Genomic DNA, 17,185 nt, shown 5'->3' on the forward strand with positions numbered 1-17,185 from the left:
TGAATATCCTCTTAGCTGTTTGATGTACCTCTAGCCCATAAAATGCTTGTTGAAGATGGGCTCTTTGATACATAAGAAGCTGTTACAATGGCATATATTTCCCCATCAGCAATGTCCATAGGATGCTGCTGTCATTTGATTACACTGTATGTTAAAGAACACAATGTCTCTTCAGTTCTTGCCTTAAATCCAAATTTGTTTATGCATTTAATAAATCTTCTTCTGTACAAGTGCTATTCCTGGGCCAAGCATGTCAAGTTGCTGTATTATAACAAAATATATAAAAGGACTGAATGAAGGGTCATTAACGTAGATACACAGAGCTCCTTATGAGGAAGCTGGAACAGACACCACCGATGGACTCATCTAACCATTTTGCTTCCGTAGCCTAGCTAGCAATGAATAGGGGGATACCCCATCAATCCTGGAAGAACTAAAAAAGAGAAGATAACGATTACTCAGAGAATGAAGCACACCAATACGAAACAAACTTAGTACAGACATCTAGACATTTCTACTGTACCCAGATATTGGTGTGAAATGCACTCTGTCTTTTCCACCTCCATTCTCCCCCCCTTTACAGTCTCTCATCAGAGTCCTGAATCATGGCTGCCTTCCCTCTGTAGTAATGACTCTCGCCCCTCTCCAGAGCCCATCAGTGCTGGTCCTCCGGTGAACAATTCACTTCCTCTAATGCAATTAAGGTTGATCCCACACAAGACCGGAGGGTATTCTGAAAGGGTCTTAATGTTTTTTCCTTTCAGACATTGGTTTTGGCGAATGTGTAATTTTCTCTCCTATGTAATTTCACACATTGTTAAAGTGACATTAATGGAGATGGCATTCCTCTACTGTAAAATGTTTTTACAGTTGAAACTGCAAGCCTCTAAGCCCAGTCTGATACTAATCACAGTATTCAGCATCTTCATCAGTTATTAAAAGCTACTTTTCAAATTTAGTGTTGATCTGACATTTTGTGCAGATGCTCACTAGTTGGTGTAGTTGTATGATTTTGACTGCATCAGTGTCTCAGTAAATAGGACAGACATCACATCTCTTTCAAGACTGAGATTTGCAAGTCAGAATGCAACATGAGACAGGCAGAAGGATGCACCATTGATGGACTTATTGACAGTTGCACAATTAAGACCCTTGTTATTTAGAATGTCAATTACTTAACTTCTCTCTCACACTGAGGCTTTTGTTTTCTTTCTTTATAAAGAAACTACAGCATGAAAATGTTATGACTATTTCTAACAAGACCAAAATAGAATAATTCAAGCAGTTTGGAATAAATGTGACATTAACACGCAAATAGCACTTATTAATCATTTGACACAATTTTTTACGATTAACAACATTTCCAGATAGCGTAGGAAGAGAGATTTCAGATACATGGTAATAACTTCAAAAGACTCTTACGTTGTTGAGACACCTTTTGAAACTTTAATCTTGGGTTGGCCAGACCAGAATTCCACCTTGTATTTAAGTTCTTTATTCTGAAATTGAGACATTAAATTCATTGCATTTCCACCAGTATATTATAGCATTTAAGAAAGTCAAAGATACAGTTTGTGGGTGCGATCCTCAGCTGGTATAGATCAACAACACAGATAAATTGAAACAAGTCCAATTAGTACATTGACTTCGAAAGAGCTATTCCAGTTTACACCAGTTTAGGATTTGGCCCTTTGGGGCATCCAGAATGTCAATACAGTTTACAGGCACTGAGGGATACAATGCAGTCACTTTTGAAAATCTTGGCATGCTGGTCGAGCCTCAAAACCTGAAGAAACATCAAGTTCCTGTGCCCAGCATTATTGTCACTGTTTGGATTTCGCTCTGTTGGTAAGAAAATCCCACACAGCTCTTTTGAAGTGTAGGAGTATTTTTGTTAGTTGAAAAGCATTTTTGATGGTTGAAAATTTTCCATCAAATCCGTTTTTCCAATATGACAGGTTTCAGAGTAGCAGCCGTGTTAATCTGTATTCACAAAAAGAAAAGGAGTACTTGTGGCACCTTAGAGACTAACCAATTTATTTGGTTAATAAATAAATTGGTTAGTCTCTAAGGTGCCACAAGTACTCCTTTTTGTTTTTCCAATAGAAATAGGAGGTTTTGACTCCTCATTTTTGTATATATTCTTCCATCAAAAAAACAATGCCCCCAAAATATTTTGATTTGGGTATTCTGCTGCGATGCCTCATGCTCCCATTCTCCTCAATGGCCTGGACAACATCTTGCATGATGCATTAGTCTCCCCACTCTGGTCTGTCTGAAAAATGGCAACAATTATCCTTTGATCTGTCCTGTTTATTTAGACTGAGATCTTTGGGGTAGGATGGCCTTACAAACCGTGCCTGGATGGGATGCTGTAACACTAAAAAGCTAGTACAGGTCACTTTGAAAATGTCTAGAACTATATAATTAGGGTTATATAAATATAATAAATACATATGATATGTTAATGATATGTGTGTGGATTATATTTAATGCCCCACACATACTGGAATTAGAATCAATTTAGTGGATCTGCTATGACTGAAATTAAGATTCTGAATGGCAGAAAAGCATTTTATTTGTAATATATTTAATGTTTGTACCGATGTAAATTCCAGGATTATAGACTAGTGTTTACAACGGGATGTCAAGAACTATATTGCTGCAATGCGTCATTACACAAAAGATTGTTACAAACTGTAAAATGTTGCCAAAAACCACACAAAACAATAACAGTATTGCTACTGAAGATTATGTAAAATTGCAAGAGGCTAGTTTCTATGCAATGCTGAAAATATGGGGTAATTATTTTGACAGAATGCACAGTTCTTCACTGTAGCCTAATGCTTTCCAAAATACTAACCTGTAATATTTCCTCAGAAGCTGAAAGTGAGCAAGGGCCATTATTAAAAAATCCAAACACACACACATTTTAAGAATACAAGAATGGCCATACTGGGTCAGACCAAAGGTCCATCTAGCCCAGTATCCTGTCTTCCGACAGTGGCCAATGCCAGGTGCCCCAGAGGGAATGAACAGAACAGGTAATCCTCAAGTGAGCCATTCCCTGTCGCTCATTCCCAGCTTCTGGCAAACAGAGGTTAGGGACACCATCCCTGCCCATCCTGGCTAATAGCCGTTGATGGACCTATCCTCCATGAATTTATCTAGTTGTTTTTTGAACCCTGTTATAGTCTTGGCCTTCACAACATCCTCTGGCAAGGAGTTCCACAGGTTGACTATGTGTTGCTTGAAGAAATACTTCCTTTTTTTGCTGTTTTAAACCTGCTGCCTGTTAATTTCATTTGGGGACCCCTAGTTCTTGTGTTAGGAGAAGGTTTAAATAACACTTCCTTATTTACTTTGTCCACACCAATCATGATTTTAGAGATCTCAATCATATCCCCCCTTAGTCATCTCTTTTCCAAGTTGAAAAGTCCCAGTCTTATTAATCTCTCCTCATGCTGAAGCCATTCCATACCCCTAATCATTTTCTTAACCTTTTCCAGTCCCAATCTATCTTTTTTGAGATGGGGGAATCACAGTTGCACGCAGTATTCAAGATGTGGACATACCATGGATTTATATAGAGGCAATATGATATTTTCAGTCTTATTATCTCTCTCTTAATGATGCTCAACATATATATATATATAATATATATATATATATATATATATATATATATATATATATATATATATATATTATAAGCCCTAAGCTGAGAATATTTACACAAATGCTTCACTTTATTTGTGGTGTGTAAAGTTCACCATGTGGGTAAGTGTTTGCAGGATCAGAGCCTAAATTATATCGTCATGGCTAAAATCCTCATCCAGACACTCATTTCATATCTGCATTACTGCAACAACCTCCTCTCTAGCCACCCCAAAATGCACACTGCTTCCCTCCAGTCCCTATGAAATTCAAAAAGCACTCCCTCTCCTCCCTAACTCCCACTTCCAGCCTGTGGCCTACAAGAAATTACTAAAGAATTATGATTAGGCAGAAGGCTGACTGGGGAAAGTGGATACAAAAAAAAGCAATTATCCTTTCATCCCTCACCTTTAGGTCTTCATATGTTGTGTGTGTGTGTGCTCAGGTTGAGCTCTTTGGGACAGGCAGAGTGTCTTGGCACTTTCCAAATATGTGCTTGGCAAATAGTGGGTGCTATCATAGTGCAAATAATAATTGTTAAATAGAAATTAGCAATTTTGATATTCTTCCTCCCAAACTCACCAGTACTGTATATTGAATAGAAATAGCTCTAGGGACATAGGGACATGTACGGTGAGAGATTTCCAAAAGCACTCTGCTTTGTTCTAACTTTGACCAAACTTACCATTGTATTCAATAAGAGCAGAGTTAGACCCTTGCTGAGTGCTTTTAAAAACCCCACCTGCAACTGTACCAACCACTCCCACTTCTCTGTCCTCAGAAAAATACTTAAAGAATCTTATTGTACCATACAGTCGGCCGAAGATGATGGTATAAATCTCTTGATGACTACTTGGGGGAAGAAAAAAGGAGACTCAAAAAGATGCAGAGCTGAAATAGTTTTAGGCTCACAATTGTAGAGTTTGGTGTGATACAATCTTTCCCTTTACCTGAGCTTCAAGCATATTTATCTTTTCTTTCATAGTCTTAATTTTTTTATCTTGGTTTTGTAGTCCGATGTTCAGTTCTTCAATCTAAGAGTTAGAAAGTAAAGTTAGAAATAGTTTTCAAACTTTGTAATATATTAGATACACTTTCAATAACCATGCTTTAAGTAGAGGGATACACTATTAGAGCATGAGGATCAAGAAAGTCAATATAGTCTGAAATCTACATGATAAAAAAAATGCTCTAGAGAAAGTGTAATGACATGATTGGCTGGCTGACTTATTTTTCTTTTTAAACAGATCATAAGTCACACTTCCACTAAGGGTAACATGTCTGCCTTTTTAATTCTTGGTCTCTGTGCCCAACCACACACTTGTTCCGCAAATGCAGCTTTCTTAGCCTAAGCAAGCTAAGGCTGATGAGAGAAGTTCCTACCCTTTGACGATTCACAAAATGTGAATTAAATTTTGTATAGGTAGTTTAGCTGAGCAAAAATTAATACTCTTTGTGACAGTAGCTCATATTAGTACCCTCTTTAAACGGGATGTCAAGTAATAAATATTAAAATGGCTTCAAGTTTTGTTCCAGCTTTATCTGGGACCAAATCCTTTTTGCTTTGGTCACTAACTTCACTAGGACTGCTTGTGTGCATCAGGGAAGCAGGATTTGAGCCTCTAGTGAGGAACAGCCTATAGATTTCCAGACACCTGTTTATTTTATTGATGATCTTACACAGTGCCTGTAAGTGCAGCAGCCAAGCATCATTAGAGACTCAATGTTCCCCATAAAAAGGCAGTTCATTTTGTGGAACATACGTAAGAGGTTTCCAGCTCTTGCATTCATTGCTTCCTCTGCAGTAGTAGCTAACCAAACACTATTTCAGAAGCTACACTAAGTCTTCCCCTGGTGAGTGAGTGAATATCCATGGTCTGCCACATTTTAGGGATATTCCCAATCTACCTTAAACTGGCTGGGGACTCGGTATTTCCTGATGTAGCCCTATGGTATGGGCCTGTTCTCCTATGCTCCTTAGGTAGCTCTCTCAGCCCTTCCATCCCACTTGCAGGAAACAAAAACCTTCCTTTCAACATTCTATTTCAATCGCTGTCACGATGGGAGTATTTTTTAAAGTGATGCCACTTTCTTTTTTTTAAATTATATATAAAATATTATGTAACATCTATTGCTAACTGGTTTTGCATGTCCTGTGATGGAGATCATCACATCATCAATAATAAACTTCACAAAGTGAAGGAAGCACTAAAACAAGTCTCTAATTTTTGTTCCCCATACACTAAACGTGCTTGGTTAACCGGACCTCTTCTATCACACTGCGTAGGCTTTGATGCTGGGTCTGGATCACATGCTGCAAGTGAGAAATCTGTTCTTGTACAGTGAAAATCTCCACTTGAAGATCACGACAGCTGGTGGGGAAAAGACAGATTACCAATAACTTTTTCAGTTGATATTAAGGGGATATATTATTCACAAAAGATCTAATGAGTGACCTGATGTATGCTTTCTGACCAAGAATATACAAACTAGCCATCTGAGCACCAAACTTTTGGGTTTGGCCAAAGTTACATTTACATATGAATTATAAACATAGGCATTAAGATTCCTTTAGTGACCAGATCCAATAATTTGCATTCCACATGGGATTCCAACTCACTGTATTGGCCTTGACTTATATTAGCTGTACGTGAACTAATTTAATTCATGGGTAATAAGCGTAGTCTGATATAAAAGAAGGAAAAATTGTAGTTTATTTCTTACATTATATTTAACTACTATATTCAATTACAGGAAAAACAGCACCATTCATACTTCATATCGGAAGAATAAAGTTTCGGCACAATATATTGGAGCAATTCTTCAACAGTTCATCATGGCACATACTGCCAAAGTAATAGTGTACTGCGTAGTAAGTTGGGTACGTCTACAGAGCCTGTGGCAGTAAGCCTCCAAACCCAGGTTAACAGACTTGGGCTTGTAGGGCTTGTGCTAACTACATTGAAAGTGCTTTTAGGTTGTGGCTTGGGCTGGAGCTCAGGCTCTGAAGCCTAGGGAGAGAGGTGGGCTTTAGAGGAAGTTGAACTGAATAGAAGATAGAAATTATTAAAATGTATTGTTTGGAAGGGGCCCCAAAAGCCATTAAGATATTAATTCTGGTTAACAGGATGGGGGTTGAGGTGGGTTGAACGGTTTCCTCAAGCAGGCCAAATCCTGCAATCCGTAATTATCCTCTACTCAGAATTCCTGTTAATTGAACCAAGAGTTTTGCCAGAGTAAGGACAGCATGATTTGATCTTGTGCCTTCACATGTCAGAGTAGTAGAGAACAATTACTTATTCTCTAAATCAGAGGTGGGCAAACTGCAGTGGCCTGCGGGACCATCCTGCCCGGCCCTTGAGCTCCCCGCCTGGGAGGGTAGCCCCCGGCCCCTCCCCTGCTGTCCCCCCTTCCCTGCAGCCTCACCTCGCCATGCCGCCAGCGCTTTGGGTGGAGAGCTCCTGCCAGGCAGTGTGGCTCTGAGAGCCGCCGGCCTGTCCTGGTGCTCTAGACTGCGCAGCAGCGTGGCTGGCTCCAGCCAGGTGACACGGCTGCCAGTCCTGGTGCTCTGAGCGGCATGGTAAGGGGGCGGGGAGCGGGGGGGTTGGATAAGGGGGAGGAGGTCCCAGGCAGCAGTCAGAGGACAGGGAGCGGTTGGATAGACATGGGAGTCCCAGGGGGCATGTCAGGGGGTGGGGGTGCGGATAGGGGTCGGGGCAGTCAGGAGATAGGGAGCAGGGGGGGTTGGATAGGGGGTGGGGTCCCAGGGGGGTGGTTAGGGGACAGGGACCAGGGGGGATTGAATGGATTGGGGGTTCTGGGGGGGCAGTCAGGGGACGGGAAGTGGGAGGGGCAGATAGGGGAGGGGCCAGGCTGTTTGGGAAGACACAGCCTTCCCTACCTGGCCCTCCATACAGTTTTGGAACCCCAATGTGGCCCTCAGGCCAAAAGGTTTGTCCACCTCTGGTGTAAATAAACCCAGGTCTAGAAACCCTACTGCACATGTCACAGGAGAATTTATATTCTTCTTTAAAAAGTAAAGACAGTGAAGGCATTAGGCCTAACACCATGTATATATCCACTACGCGGGAGAACTTAGCCAAGTTATTGTTAGGTATTTCACTTGAAATAATCCTTCTGAACAGAAAAAGCATTTCTTCATGCACTATTTGCTCACCTCTTCGTATCTTCAGAGTTTGATAGAAGCTTCTCTTCAAATGACTGCTTTTTTTCTATTAATGTTTTCTTTTCCTAGGGAACAATGAAGAAGTAATAATGTGCACATACAAAACTTATATGAAGTGATTAACTAATTTTTCAATTACTTTCTGAAAACATACAAAACCACCAGAGATATGTCAGCTGTCAATTTACAGATATACCCTCACCCTCTTGCGAGGATCAGAAGCATCTGTCATCAACGAGAATTGGGTCAGAAAAGGCAAGGTTACCAGGGAGCAGCTGTGTATTGATTTACAGAGGAAAAAAATTATTTCAATTGGATATATATTTTTTTTTTAAAAGGAAAGCCTGTCAGTAAAGATGATTAGCTTTTTGACTGATATGTGTTCAAAGACACTTTCTGCTCCAGGAACTATACTAAAAGGGCAGTGGTACCTTGCATTGCAAAGATGGATTTGAGGGTCAAGAGATTAAAATTGATTCAACTAGAAAACTTCTTTTTAAGTGACAAATTTTGGTAATCCACATCTAACTGTTTAGTGACCTAAGTACAATAATTCCTAGTTGTAAATTTAAAGAGTACACTAATACATACAGCCACCCCAGGGTGTATCTTCTTAGCCTGTCAGGGTGAAACCCTGACTCTAATGAAGTCAAAAAAAGTTTTACAACTGACTTCAATATGGCAAAGAATTTTAGGCGCAAGAGATATGAGACAAACACATCAACATATAAACCTTGTCTATCTATGGAGCTGCCTGGAAAAGATCCTAGCATGTAGCCGTGAAAATGAAGCTTTGTGTATTCTACCCACAGCCCTTTTCCTCAGCCAGCTCCACAGTGCAACAGATTGTGTGCAGATTTGTAATGCCAAACTACACAGTGCTAAACCATATCTGCTATCAGCCTGGTCAGTCAGATGTGAGGTATAGTAGGCACCTTTGCAAGTTTCAGTGCATGGGGTAAGAAACTGGAGTGGGGTAAGAAAGCCCTGGGCTAAGAAACCTATTGATGTGCATGAGGACTGCCTGAGTTTACCAGAGGGAAGGGCTTGGGAACACCACTGAGAAATGCTTCAGGGGAACACAGTACGGGACAGTATACTCAGGGAGAAAGATGTTCAAAGGTGTATTAAAAATATTGGAAGATGAGTTATTGTGACTGACTCTACTCAGGTGTGCAAAAAGATAGGGATCAGGGAAAATGAGGAGAGGGCACAAGGAGCTGTCCCGCCACTTGGCTGCAGGAGCATAAGCCAACCACATTTCCAGTCCTCCTGAAACTAACCATGAGAACAGGGAGAGAATCTAGCAGCACTGATGGAGTGATGAATGGGGGTTAGGGTGGAGACATGGCCCACTTTCCAGCTCCTGTACTGGTGCTGATCTGGCATGGGGGTGGGAGAGTGCACATGTGCCCCTGTTAAATGACATCACAGCAGCCACTCAGAATGAGCTTCCCCCACCCACTTATCTCTAGTCACTCATAATTGCTGGGGGAACTCCCACAGCTACCAAACTCTTCTACTTCCCAATCACAGGCTGCCGCTTAGTTGTGGCAGGAGCAAACCACAGCTTGGCACGACAAGTGACAAAAATAGCCTGAAAGCACATTGCATTTAAATGCTTTTAATCTGACTTTTTGACAGAACTGTATTAGTGATGTGTAATCTTGCTGCATTCTTAATTACTCCAGAACAGATGGTGAAAGTTAAATTTTATGTGATATGGTCATTACAATACCTTTCACTGGCTAACAATTATTTACTACAACTGGAAAGTTGTTCTCTGTAAACACTCACTGCTTCTGCATCAGCTGAGAACTTGGGAAGGATTTTGGAAAGAAATTCACTACAAAGGGGAGGAGATTAATAGCATATTGCAATATACTGTACTTTGACAATGCAAGAATAGGAGTTGAAGGTGTTTCCTCTTAGAAACCAGGACATTTCAAGTCTCATAAATTAGGATTAATGTATGGCAGTTAGGTTAAGTAAGTTAATTGATTTAAAAATCTAGTGTCTAAACAACTGAAAGGAAAAATAAAAACCTGACCTCTCATGTCATTTAAAAGGCCTGATGCTCAGCTGATGCAAACTGAGGTAGCATCATTGAAATCCAGGGGGCTTTTATACCAGTTGAGGATCTGGTCCAAAAACTTTTTAAAGTAATTGAACTCTTCTTTATAATTAGATTTCAGCATGAGACTGACAATAAAGAGTGCTTAGGACACTCTTTACACTAGTTCTATTACTTAAGAGGTAGGAGCTAATACAATTGAAACTGAGATTTACTGTAGTTCCATAGAGCTTGATACCTTTACTCATAGCACTTGCTCCAGATCAAGAGCAATATGCAAATGAGCAAGGACTGTTCACATGGTTAACAGACTGCAAGGTCAGGCCTCGGTATTGTGCAGCAGATACTAACAAAAGCCACATAATGGCCTAAGAGACAGTGGCCATGATCCTTGCATAGAGAAGACTCCTATTGCCTATTCAGGAACTGCATGACTGGGCTCTATGAGCATACCTCTTCCATTCGTTGCACCAGTTTCTCCATGTCTGTAATCTGGCTGTACTTTTCTTCGAGTCTTTCAGTTACACAATTGACATTTTCTAGATTTTGTTTGAGTTTTTGTTCTTGCTCAAGTTTGGAGGCCTGTGTTTAGAGAAAAATGAAAAAAAAAGCCCAAACCAATGAATGAAGATGATTTCCATTTTCAGCAAAACCATTTTGCTGCTATTCTTCAATATGTTGCCAGTCCCACACCCCCCCTCCCCCCGTGAAAATCCTGACCACTTGTAGTCAAGAAAGATCCATGCTTCTTTCCCCAAGAGTGAGCAGTGAGAGAATAGGGCAAATTCTACACCTTTATTCCTGCCTTATTTTGAGCACTGTACCCATCAAATCTGAGACTGGACACTTGAAGTCAGGAAAAATTAAGCTTTCCTTTTTTATATTGTACTGTAGTTAAAGTTAAGCCTATAAGACAATGGAAGTCTGCATTAGAAGCCCTGACCTACATTTTCAAGAGTGACTCGTGATTTTGGATCCCTCCACATTGGGTGTCCACCTTAAAGGGACCTGGTTTTCAGAATGTGCTGAGCATCCTCTGAAAATAAGGCTCCTTTAAGGAATCATCAGTTGAGCCCACAAAGTTGTGTTTGAAAGAGTTAGGTCTCTATTTATACATCCAAGGTACTGATTTGTCATGTTGACATATGGAGTTGCCAGCATATTGGAGAGAAGGAACACTTGTATCCCTGCATGCTCCAGTGTTTGCCTTTTCCACACATAGGAGAGTGCTGTACCTGCATCAGCAGTTTATCATCTTCATGCTTTTTCTTAAGTTCTTCAGACCGATTGTAGTAATTCTCATATAGCCTTTTCGAGGCATGTCTTAGAGACTGTGCACCTGCTTCTCTTGTGGCATCCAGCTGGAAAAAGCCATTGCAATAGGATTAATAGCGTATGTCACACTTTAGAAGTTTGGTGTGGAAATCAGGTAGCACACAAATAATGCAGTTGCTATCCTGTTTGAACAACTGTTAGCACCAATTCTTGCAGAACGCCCCCCCCCCCCACCCCCACCCCCACCAACCCATTAAAATATATGGCAAATAAAATTTAAATTCTAATTTTTGAATAAAGGATGCAGATTTGCCATGTGATACAACAGCCCCTCCTGACTGGAGATGAAGGTTGTGGGTTTAAAATGACTGATACGTTTCTGACTGGTTACAAGCACACCTGCTCTAGACCACTGGCTGAGCAGACTTCATGCCAGGAACCACTGCAAGAAAATCCAAGCCCAGAGCACAGCCCAACAAGCTGTAGTTCCCAACAATCAGCTAGTTAAATTCCACCATCAGCTAGTTAAAAATCTATTTCATCCTAATGAGAAAATCTGATGAGACTCTGCAGGGTTACTGCACTTCATGGAGAGGGCAAAGCCACAATGAACAATTGCTTTCCTGCCACTGCTGGAATGAAACTTTAATCCAGGCAAAACTGGATCTTCTCTTCAGGCTGACAAGCTGAAATATGCATTAGAGACTGCTAAAATGGAATGCACCTTGATCTTCAGTATTTCATTCTCCCTGTTCACAAGCAAGAGCTGCTGGTCAGTCTCTTTCAGCTTTTCCATGGTTAGATTGTAGCTGGAGTTAAGCGTGTCCTTCTCAGCCTCCAGCTCATTTCTGGGCACCCGGAAAGGCTGCTAAAAATGAACAAACATGAAAATAATTTGTAAACGACAGCTTTAGCAGACTGAGTTCGTGAAGGTAAAGCTGCACTCATCTACCTTCCTATCTCAGGTCCCCACCCTGCAATGAGCTCCAGGCACCCAGGTCTGCATGGTGCTCATTGCAGGATCATGGTCTAGAGTAATTACAGAGCAACAATCACCACAGTTTCTAGGTACTGACTAATTCCCCACCTTCAATATTAAATAAAACAGTGTTCTATTTGTGCAGCTCTCCAGGGTTTTACATTTGAAACACATCATTACCAATACATAACTGCTTTTGGTTCTCCAGAGTGTAACTTCGTACATGAGGTTAATTAATGTTTAGAATATTGCAGCATATGGCGTATTATAGTATTGGGACCAGCAGTGTCGCCAGTTATGAAGGTTGCCTGACACTACCCATTATAAGACCCTCTTTTAGTTGCTTATATTTGCCAGACTTTATTTATTTGGGCTAACATTTTTCATGCCAGGTGTCTCCTTCAGGATGAGTATTTTTGGAATGTTTCTGCCAAAATGGTTCAGCCATTTCAAAATGATGCTAGAGAAAGTCCCTGCTTTGGAGCATAGACTAGAGGGTGGCCTTTGTGTCAGTGCTGTGCCTTTTGATATTCTTCATATCCACCAAAGTTTGGTCAATCGCTAAGCCTTTGAATAATCTTCATTTTCTCATCCTCTGTATAGATCTTAGAACTGGCTAAAATCTCCCAAATTCCATCATCACTGAGCATGCTCCAGCCCCTCACAGCTCCTAGCGCTGACAAGGCTCTGTATGTGCCATCCCCTGAGCATGCTCTCGAGACAGACTGAAGGAGTACAGAGTGTGAAGAGAGCAACTGTGACTGGGGATGAAAGTGGGAGTGGTACTGAGAGCCAGAGGGGAGATGTGAGGCGTTGTGCAGAGAGGTTGGGACTGGGAGCTGCAGGGGAAGGGAAGCCTTTGCATTTGATTTGTCATTTGCAATTTTATGGTTTGCATACCTGATTTTGAATCTTTGCTAGTGTGGATCTGATCTGCAGGGAAGAGATTAGAAATAGGTCACAAAAAGAAAGATGATTTTTTCTTGTTAATCTGCCAGGCTAGTTATTCCAGGACATTCTCCTTAGGACAGCAGCAATGTAGAAAAGTTGCCTTTGGGCATGATCACCATTGTGCTCTTTTGCTTGGATACTAGAAATAAAGCATCTGTCCTCAACAAGCCAAACCGTATTGTCCAAGAGATCTCTAATGCAGAAATGGATGCACGGAATTTAAATATTTATTTTAGTGACAGGATCAACATACTTTTCATTGACTCAAAAGAGGGCCTAAGTCTCACACTTGTTTCAAAAATTCATTTCTTCCTCAGATATTGCATTATGAATATGACTTAGGATCATAATTTTGTAATTGGTACAAAATTCTCATAGTGGCGTTCTGACAAGCATTTGGTCTGCTCCCTCATATGACTCATCATAAAGACAGATGTGCATACTCCAATTAAATCCTTGTCTCTAACTGATCAGTGTTCCTTGAGGTTTTGTGTTAGACTCCATTATAATGGTATTAGGCCAGATAGAGTTTAAGGGACAGTGAAATATGAATTTCCTCAGTAAGCCAACACACACTTGTTTAGCTTGGAAAATTTAGACAGTGTAGAAGGATTCAAATTTTTTATTTTCTTACTTGCAATGGGTTGTATTCATTGTTCTCCTCCGAATCAGAGGACAAGACAGCACAATAAGAATAATGAAAAAATTGTACCTTTTTTATGTATTCGGTTTCGTCAGTGATTTGGACAGAAGAAGATCCATAAAGGACATAGTTTCCTTCCATCCCTTGGTCATCTCTTGTTACATGTTCTGTGAGCCTCACTGTGGCACTCATTATGCGTGCATTTCACTGCTCTGTATAGTTGGGAGAGAAGTGGATTTTGTCTTTTATTTATACAAATATCCATAGAGAATGAACTTAATTTTGTAAATGCATCTACATGTCCATTGCATCATTAACAACATATACAGTAAGGCTCATATTAGACAATTAAAAGCCTTTCAGACAGCTGCAAATATGACCTTGTGCATAATTTCCGTATTTTAAAGGACCTCGCAAGTCTTCAAGATGTGTTACTTCCCCACCCCCCAATTTACTTAAGGCAGTCCCCCATCCAATTGTTGCATCTGAATGTACATTCAAATATGCTACAGCATATAAGATATCAATAATTTTTTATTGGCAATCCAAATAATTTCAGTGTAAGTATTTGCTTATTCAGAAGTATTGTTTCACCTGTCACTTCATTCCACGCCCCAAAACTGGTCATATTCAATGTTACAGGAGTTCCTGTCTCTGCCATCTTACTCAGACTGAGTAACGCTGTACTCCACAAGTAGTTGCATTGATTTCACCAAGACTATGCAATGTAAGAGTGGCAGAGTCAGTTCCACAGAAATCAATGGGACTACTCACACTGAAGGGTAAACCCCTTTGAAATCCCTCCTGGCCAGGGGAAAGCTCCTCTCACCTGTAAAGGGTTAAGAAGCTAAAGGTGGCACCTGACCAGGCACCTCGCTGGCACCTGACCAAAATGACCAATGAGGAGACAAGATACTTTCAAAAGCTGGGAGGAGGGAGAGAAACAAAGGGTCTGCGTGTCTGTCTATAGTCTGTCTTTGTCGGGGATAGACCAGGAATGGAGTCTTAGAACTTTTAGTAAGTAATCTAGCTAGGTACGTGTTAGATTATGATTTCTTTAAATGGCTGAGAAAAGAACTGTGCTGAACAGAATAACTATTTCTGGCTGTGTAGCTTTTTTGTAACTTAAGGTTTTGCCTAGAGAGGTTCTCTATGTTTTGAATCTAATTACCCTGTAAGGTATCTACCATCCTGATTTTACAGGGGGAATTTCTTTATTTCTATTTACTTCTATTTTTATTAAAAGTCTTCTTGTAAGAAAACTGAATGCTTTTTCATTGTTCTCAGATCCAAGGGTTTGGGTCTGTGGTCACCTATGCAAATTGGTGAGGCTTTTTATCCAACATTTCCCAGGAAAGGGGGGGTGCAAGTGTTGGGAGGATTGTTCATTGTTCTTAAGATCCAAGGGTCTGGGTCTGTAGTCACCTAGGCAAATTGGTGAGGCTTTTTACCAAACCTTGTCCAGGAAGTGGGGTGCAAGGTTTTGGGAAGTATTCTGGGGGGAAAGACGTGTCCAAACAGCTCTTCCCCAGTAACCAGTATTAGTTTGGTGGTGGTAGCGGCCAATCCAAGGACAAAGGGTGGAATATTTTGTACCTTGGGGAAGTTTTGACCTAAGCTGGTAAAGCGAAGCTTAGGAGGTTTTTCATGCAGGTCCCCACATCTGTACCCTAGCGTTCAGAGTGGGGGAGGAACCTTGACAGGCTCACTTTGAGTAAGTGGCAAGACTGGACTCAGCGTTGTAGCATTCCACAATATGAGTTTTTTCATGGCAGTGGGAGAGTCACAAATCCAAACGCTTTTTTCTTAAGCATGGGAAAACTGGCTTTACACACCAAGAATGAGGTCCCAACCTGCTTGCAGTTATGTTTCTGTGGTACAATGGTGACATCCAGTGTCAGTTGGATTAATCTCAAGTGAACATGTATATAAACAGCATATCTCAGACGATATGCAAATATTGCACTCCATTTGCCATATATAGAATCAGATTAATGTATATATTTTTTTAAAAGTCAGGTTGTCAAATGTCTATGTTTGGAGTATCTGAAATTAATTAACAATTGCTCCTGCAACAATAAGATCCAATTGATCTGTGCAATGTTTTATTAAGGTTTAAAACATTAGCGGAGGAAGAGGAAGCAGTAGACAGAGTGAGGTTTTTCCAAAGTTTACAGCTTATTTTTGGGTTTTGTACTTTAAATAATCACATTTTAAATGAGATTTTAAAACACAAAATGTCAATTTAATAAGAACTTATGGTTGCTTCCATTTAACTCAGCAACAACAATCTGATTCCTGTGCTACACGAGGCTTTGGCCTACATCATCAGCCCTTGTTTATTCATCCCAGACTAAAATTATTGCCTTACTAACAGGAAGTACCATCAAGTCAGCACATTTAATTAATTAAGGCATTTTCTCATAAAACCCAATTAGGCCATTTGAAACTCTTAACGCTGTAATAAATTAGGAATGTCACCACCACCATGAGCACATGGACCTGGCTTGCACATTTTGCTAAAAGAATCATCAGCAACTAATCCAGGCTACAGAAGTTTTAACTTTCATATACTTCAAGTACACATCTCAGGCAGAAAACAAAAATAGAGAAACTGTAATTTCTTTAACATATGAGCTTTGGGTGCTCTTTTTAAAAACTGGAGTCTTAAATTTTTGTAAAGTTTACAAAATTGCAAATCCAGCAATTTCAAGTCACTCCCTTGCCAACAATCAAGGAAAGTGAACAAAGAACTCACCATTACCACCTCACAATTTTTCCCCACTCACCCAAAAGTTGGGATCATAGACAGACATTTCAGAGTGTCCTGAATGTCAAGGGATTTGGACTATTTTAGACAGGAGTCTGGGAGTGAGTCCCAAACATGAGGGGTCCAAAGTTGAAAAAGACTCACCAGCAGCCCCTTTCTTATAAACCAAGGAAGCTCCGCTGATCACAGCTGCACCAGTACTGATGGTGAAAGATGTTTACTCAAACAGATGGGTTATAAACACTTGATTGCTTTTGACCCATAGAACAAGATCTTAAACTTCTCCAGGAGACTACCAAGCAGTCAGTGAAGATCATGGCAAGAGACAACACAATCAGTGGACTGCCAAATTCAATACCTGCTTTAGTTCACAATGGTCTCGAACAGGCATAGCCTCATGTGGATCTCACAGCCGATGTCTAACCTCAAGGTGACAAAACAATGACCAGTAGCACTGAGGCTTGCATCCAGCAACAAAATTCACAACCTTCTGGCTAGAATCACATGAAGATGAGTATCATCCTGACCACTGCTGCCACCTAAGAGTAGCTGGAAATCTAACCATATCCCTAGATTTTTGTGAACACAAACAAGAGGAGGACAGACACATACCACGGTCTAAGAGACTAAAATAATCCCAGCCATGTCTT

At 40.5% G+C, this 17,185-nt stretch overlaps 1 protein-coding gene across 1 annotated transcript; it reads right to left on the reverse strand.

Annotated features, from left to right (window-relative positions):
- Positions 1–366: 366 nt before the first annotated feature.
- On the reverse strand, positions 367–13,957 carry CCDC68 (coiled-coil domain containing 68). The gene is made up of 10 exons (XM_077816220.1): positions 13,835–13,957; positions 13,072–13,104; positions 11,917–12,060; positions 11,153–11,278; positions 10,371–10,499; positions 7,835–7,908; positions 5,924–6,029; positions 4,608–4,691; positions 1,423–1,499; positions 367–433 (listed from the first exon to the last, which is right to left on the reverse strand). The coding sequence occupies exons 1-10, from the start codon at positions 13,955–13,957 to the stop codon at positions 367–369; spliced, it is 963 nt and encodes a 320-aa protein (XP_077672346.1).
- Positions 13,958–17,185: the final 3,228 nt, after the last annotated feature.

Source organism: Eretmochelys imbricata, chromosome 5 (assembly GCF_965152235.1).
Source record: "Eretmochelys imbricata isolate rEreImb1 chromosome 5, rEreImb1.hap1, whole genome shotgun sequence".
NCBI classification, from domain to species: Eukaryota; Metazoa; Chordata; order Testudines; family Cheloniidae; genus Eretmochelys; species Eretmochelys imbricata.

Coding starts and splice junctions, on each gene's coding strand:
- CCDC68 (XM_077816220.1), bottom strand. CDS start 13,957: ATGAGTGCCACAGTGAGGCTCACAGAACATGTAACAAGAGATGACCAA. Junction 12,061..13,071: donor TAGCAAAGATTCAAAATCAG/GTATGCAAACCA, acceptor GTTCATTTTTAG/CAGCCTTTCCGGGTGCCCAG. Junction 1,500..4,607: donor TAAATATGCTTGAAGCTCAG/GTAAAGGGAAAG, acceptor TCTCAATTTCAG/AATAAAGAACTTAAATACAA.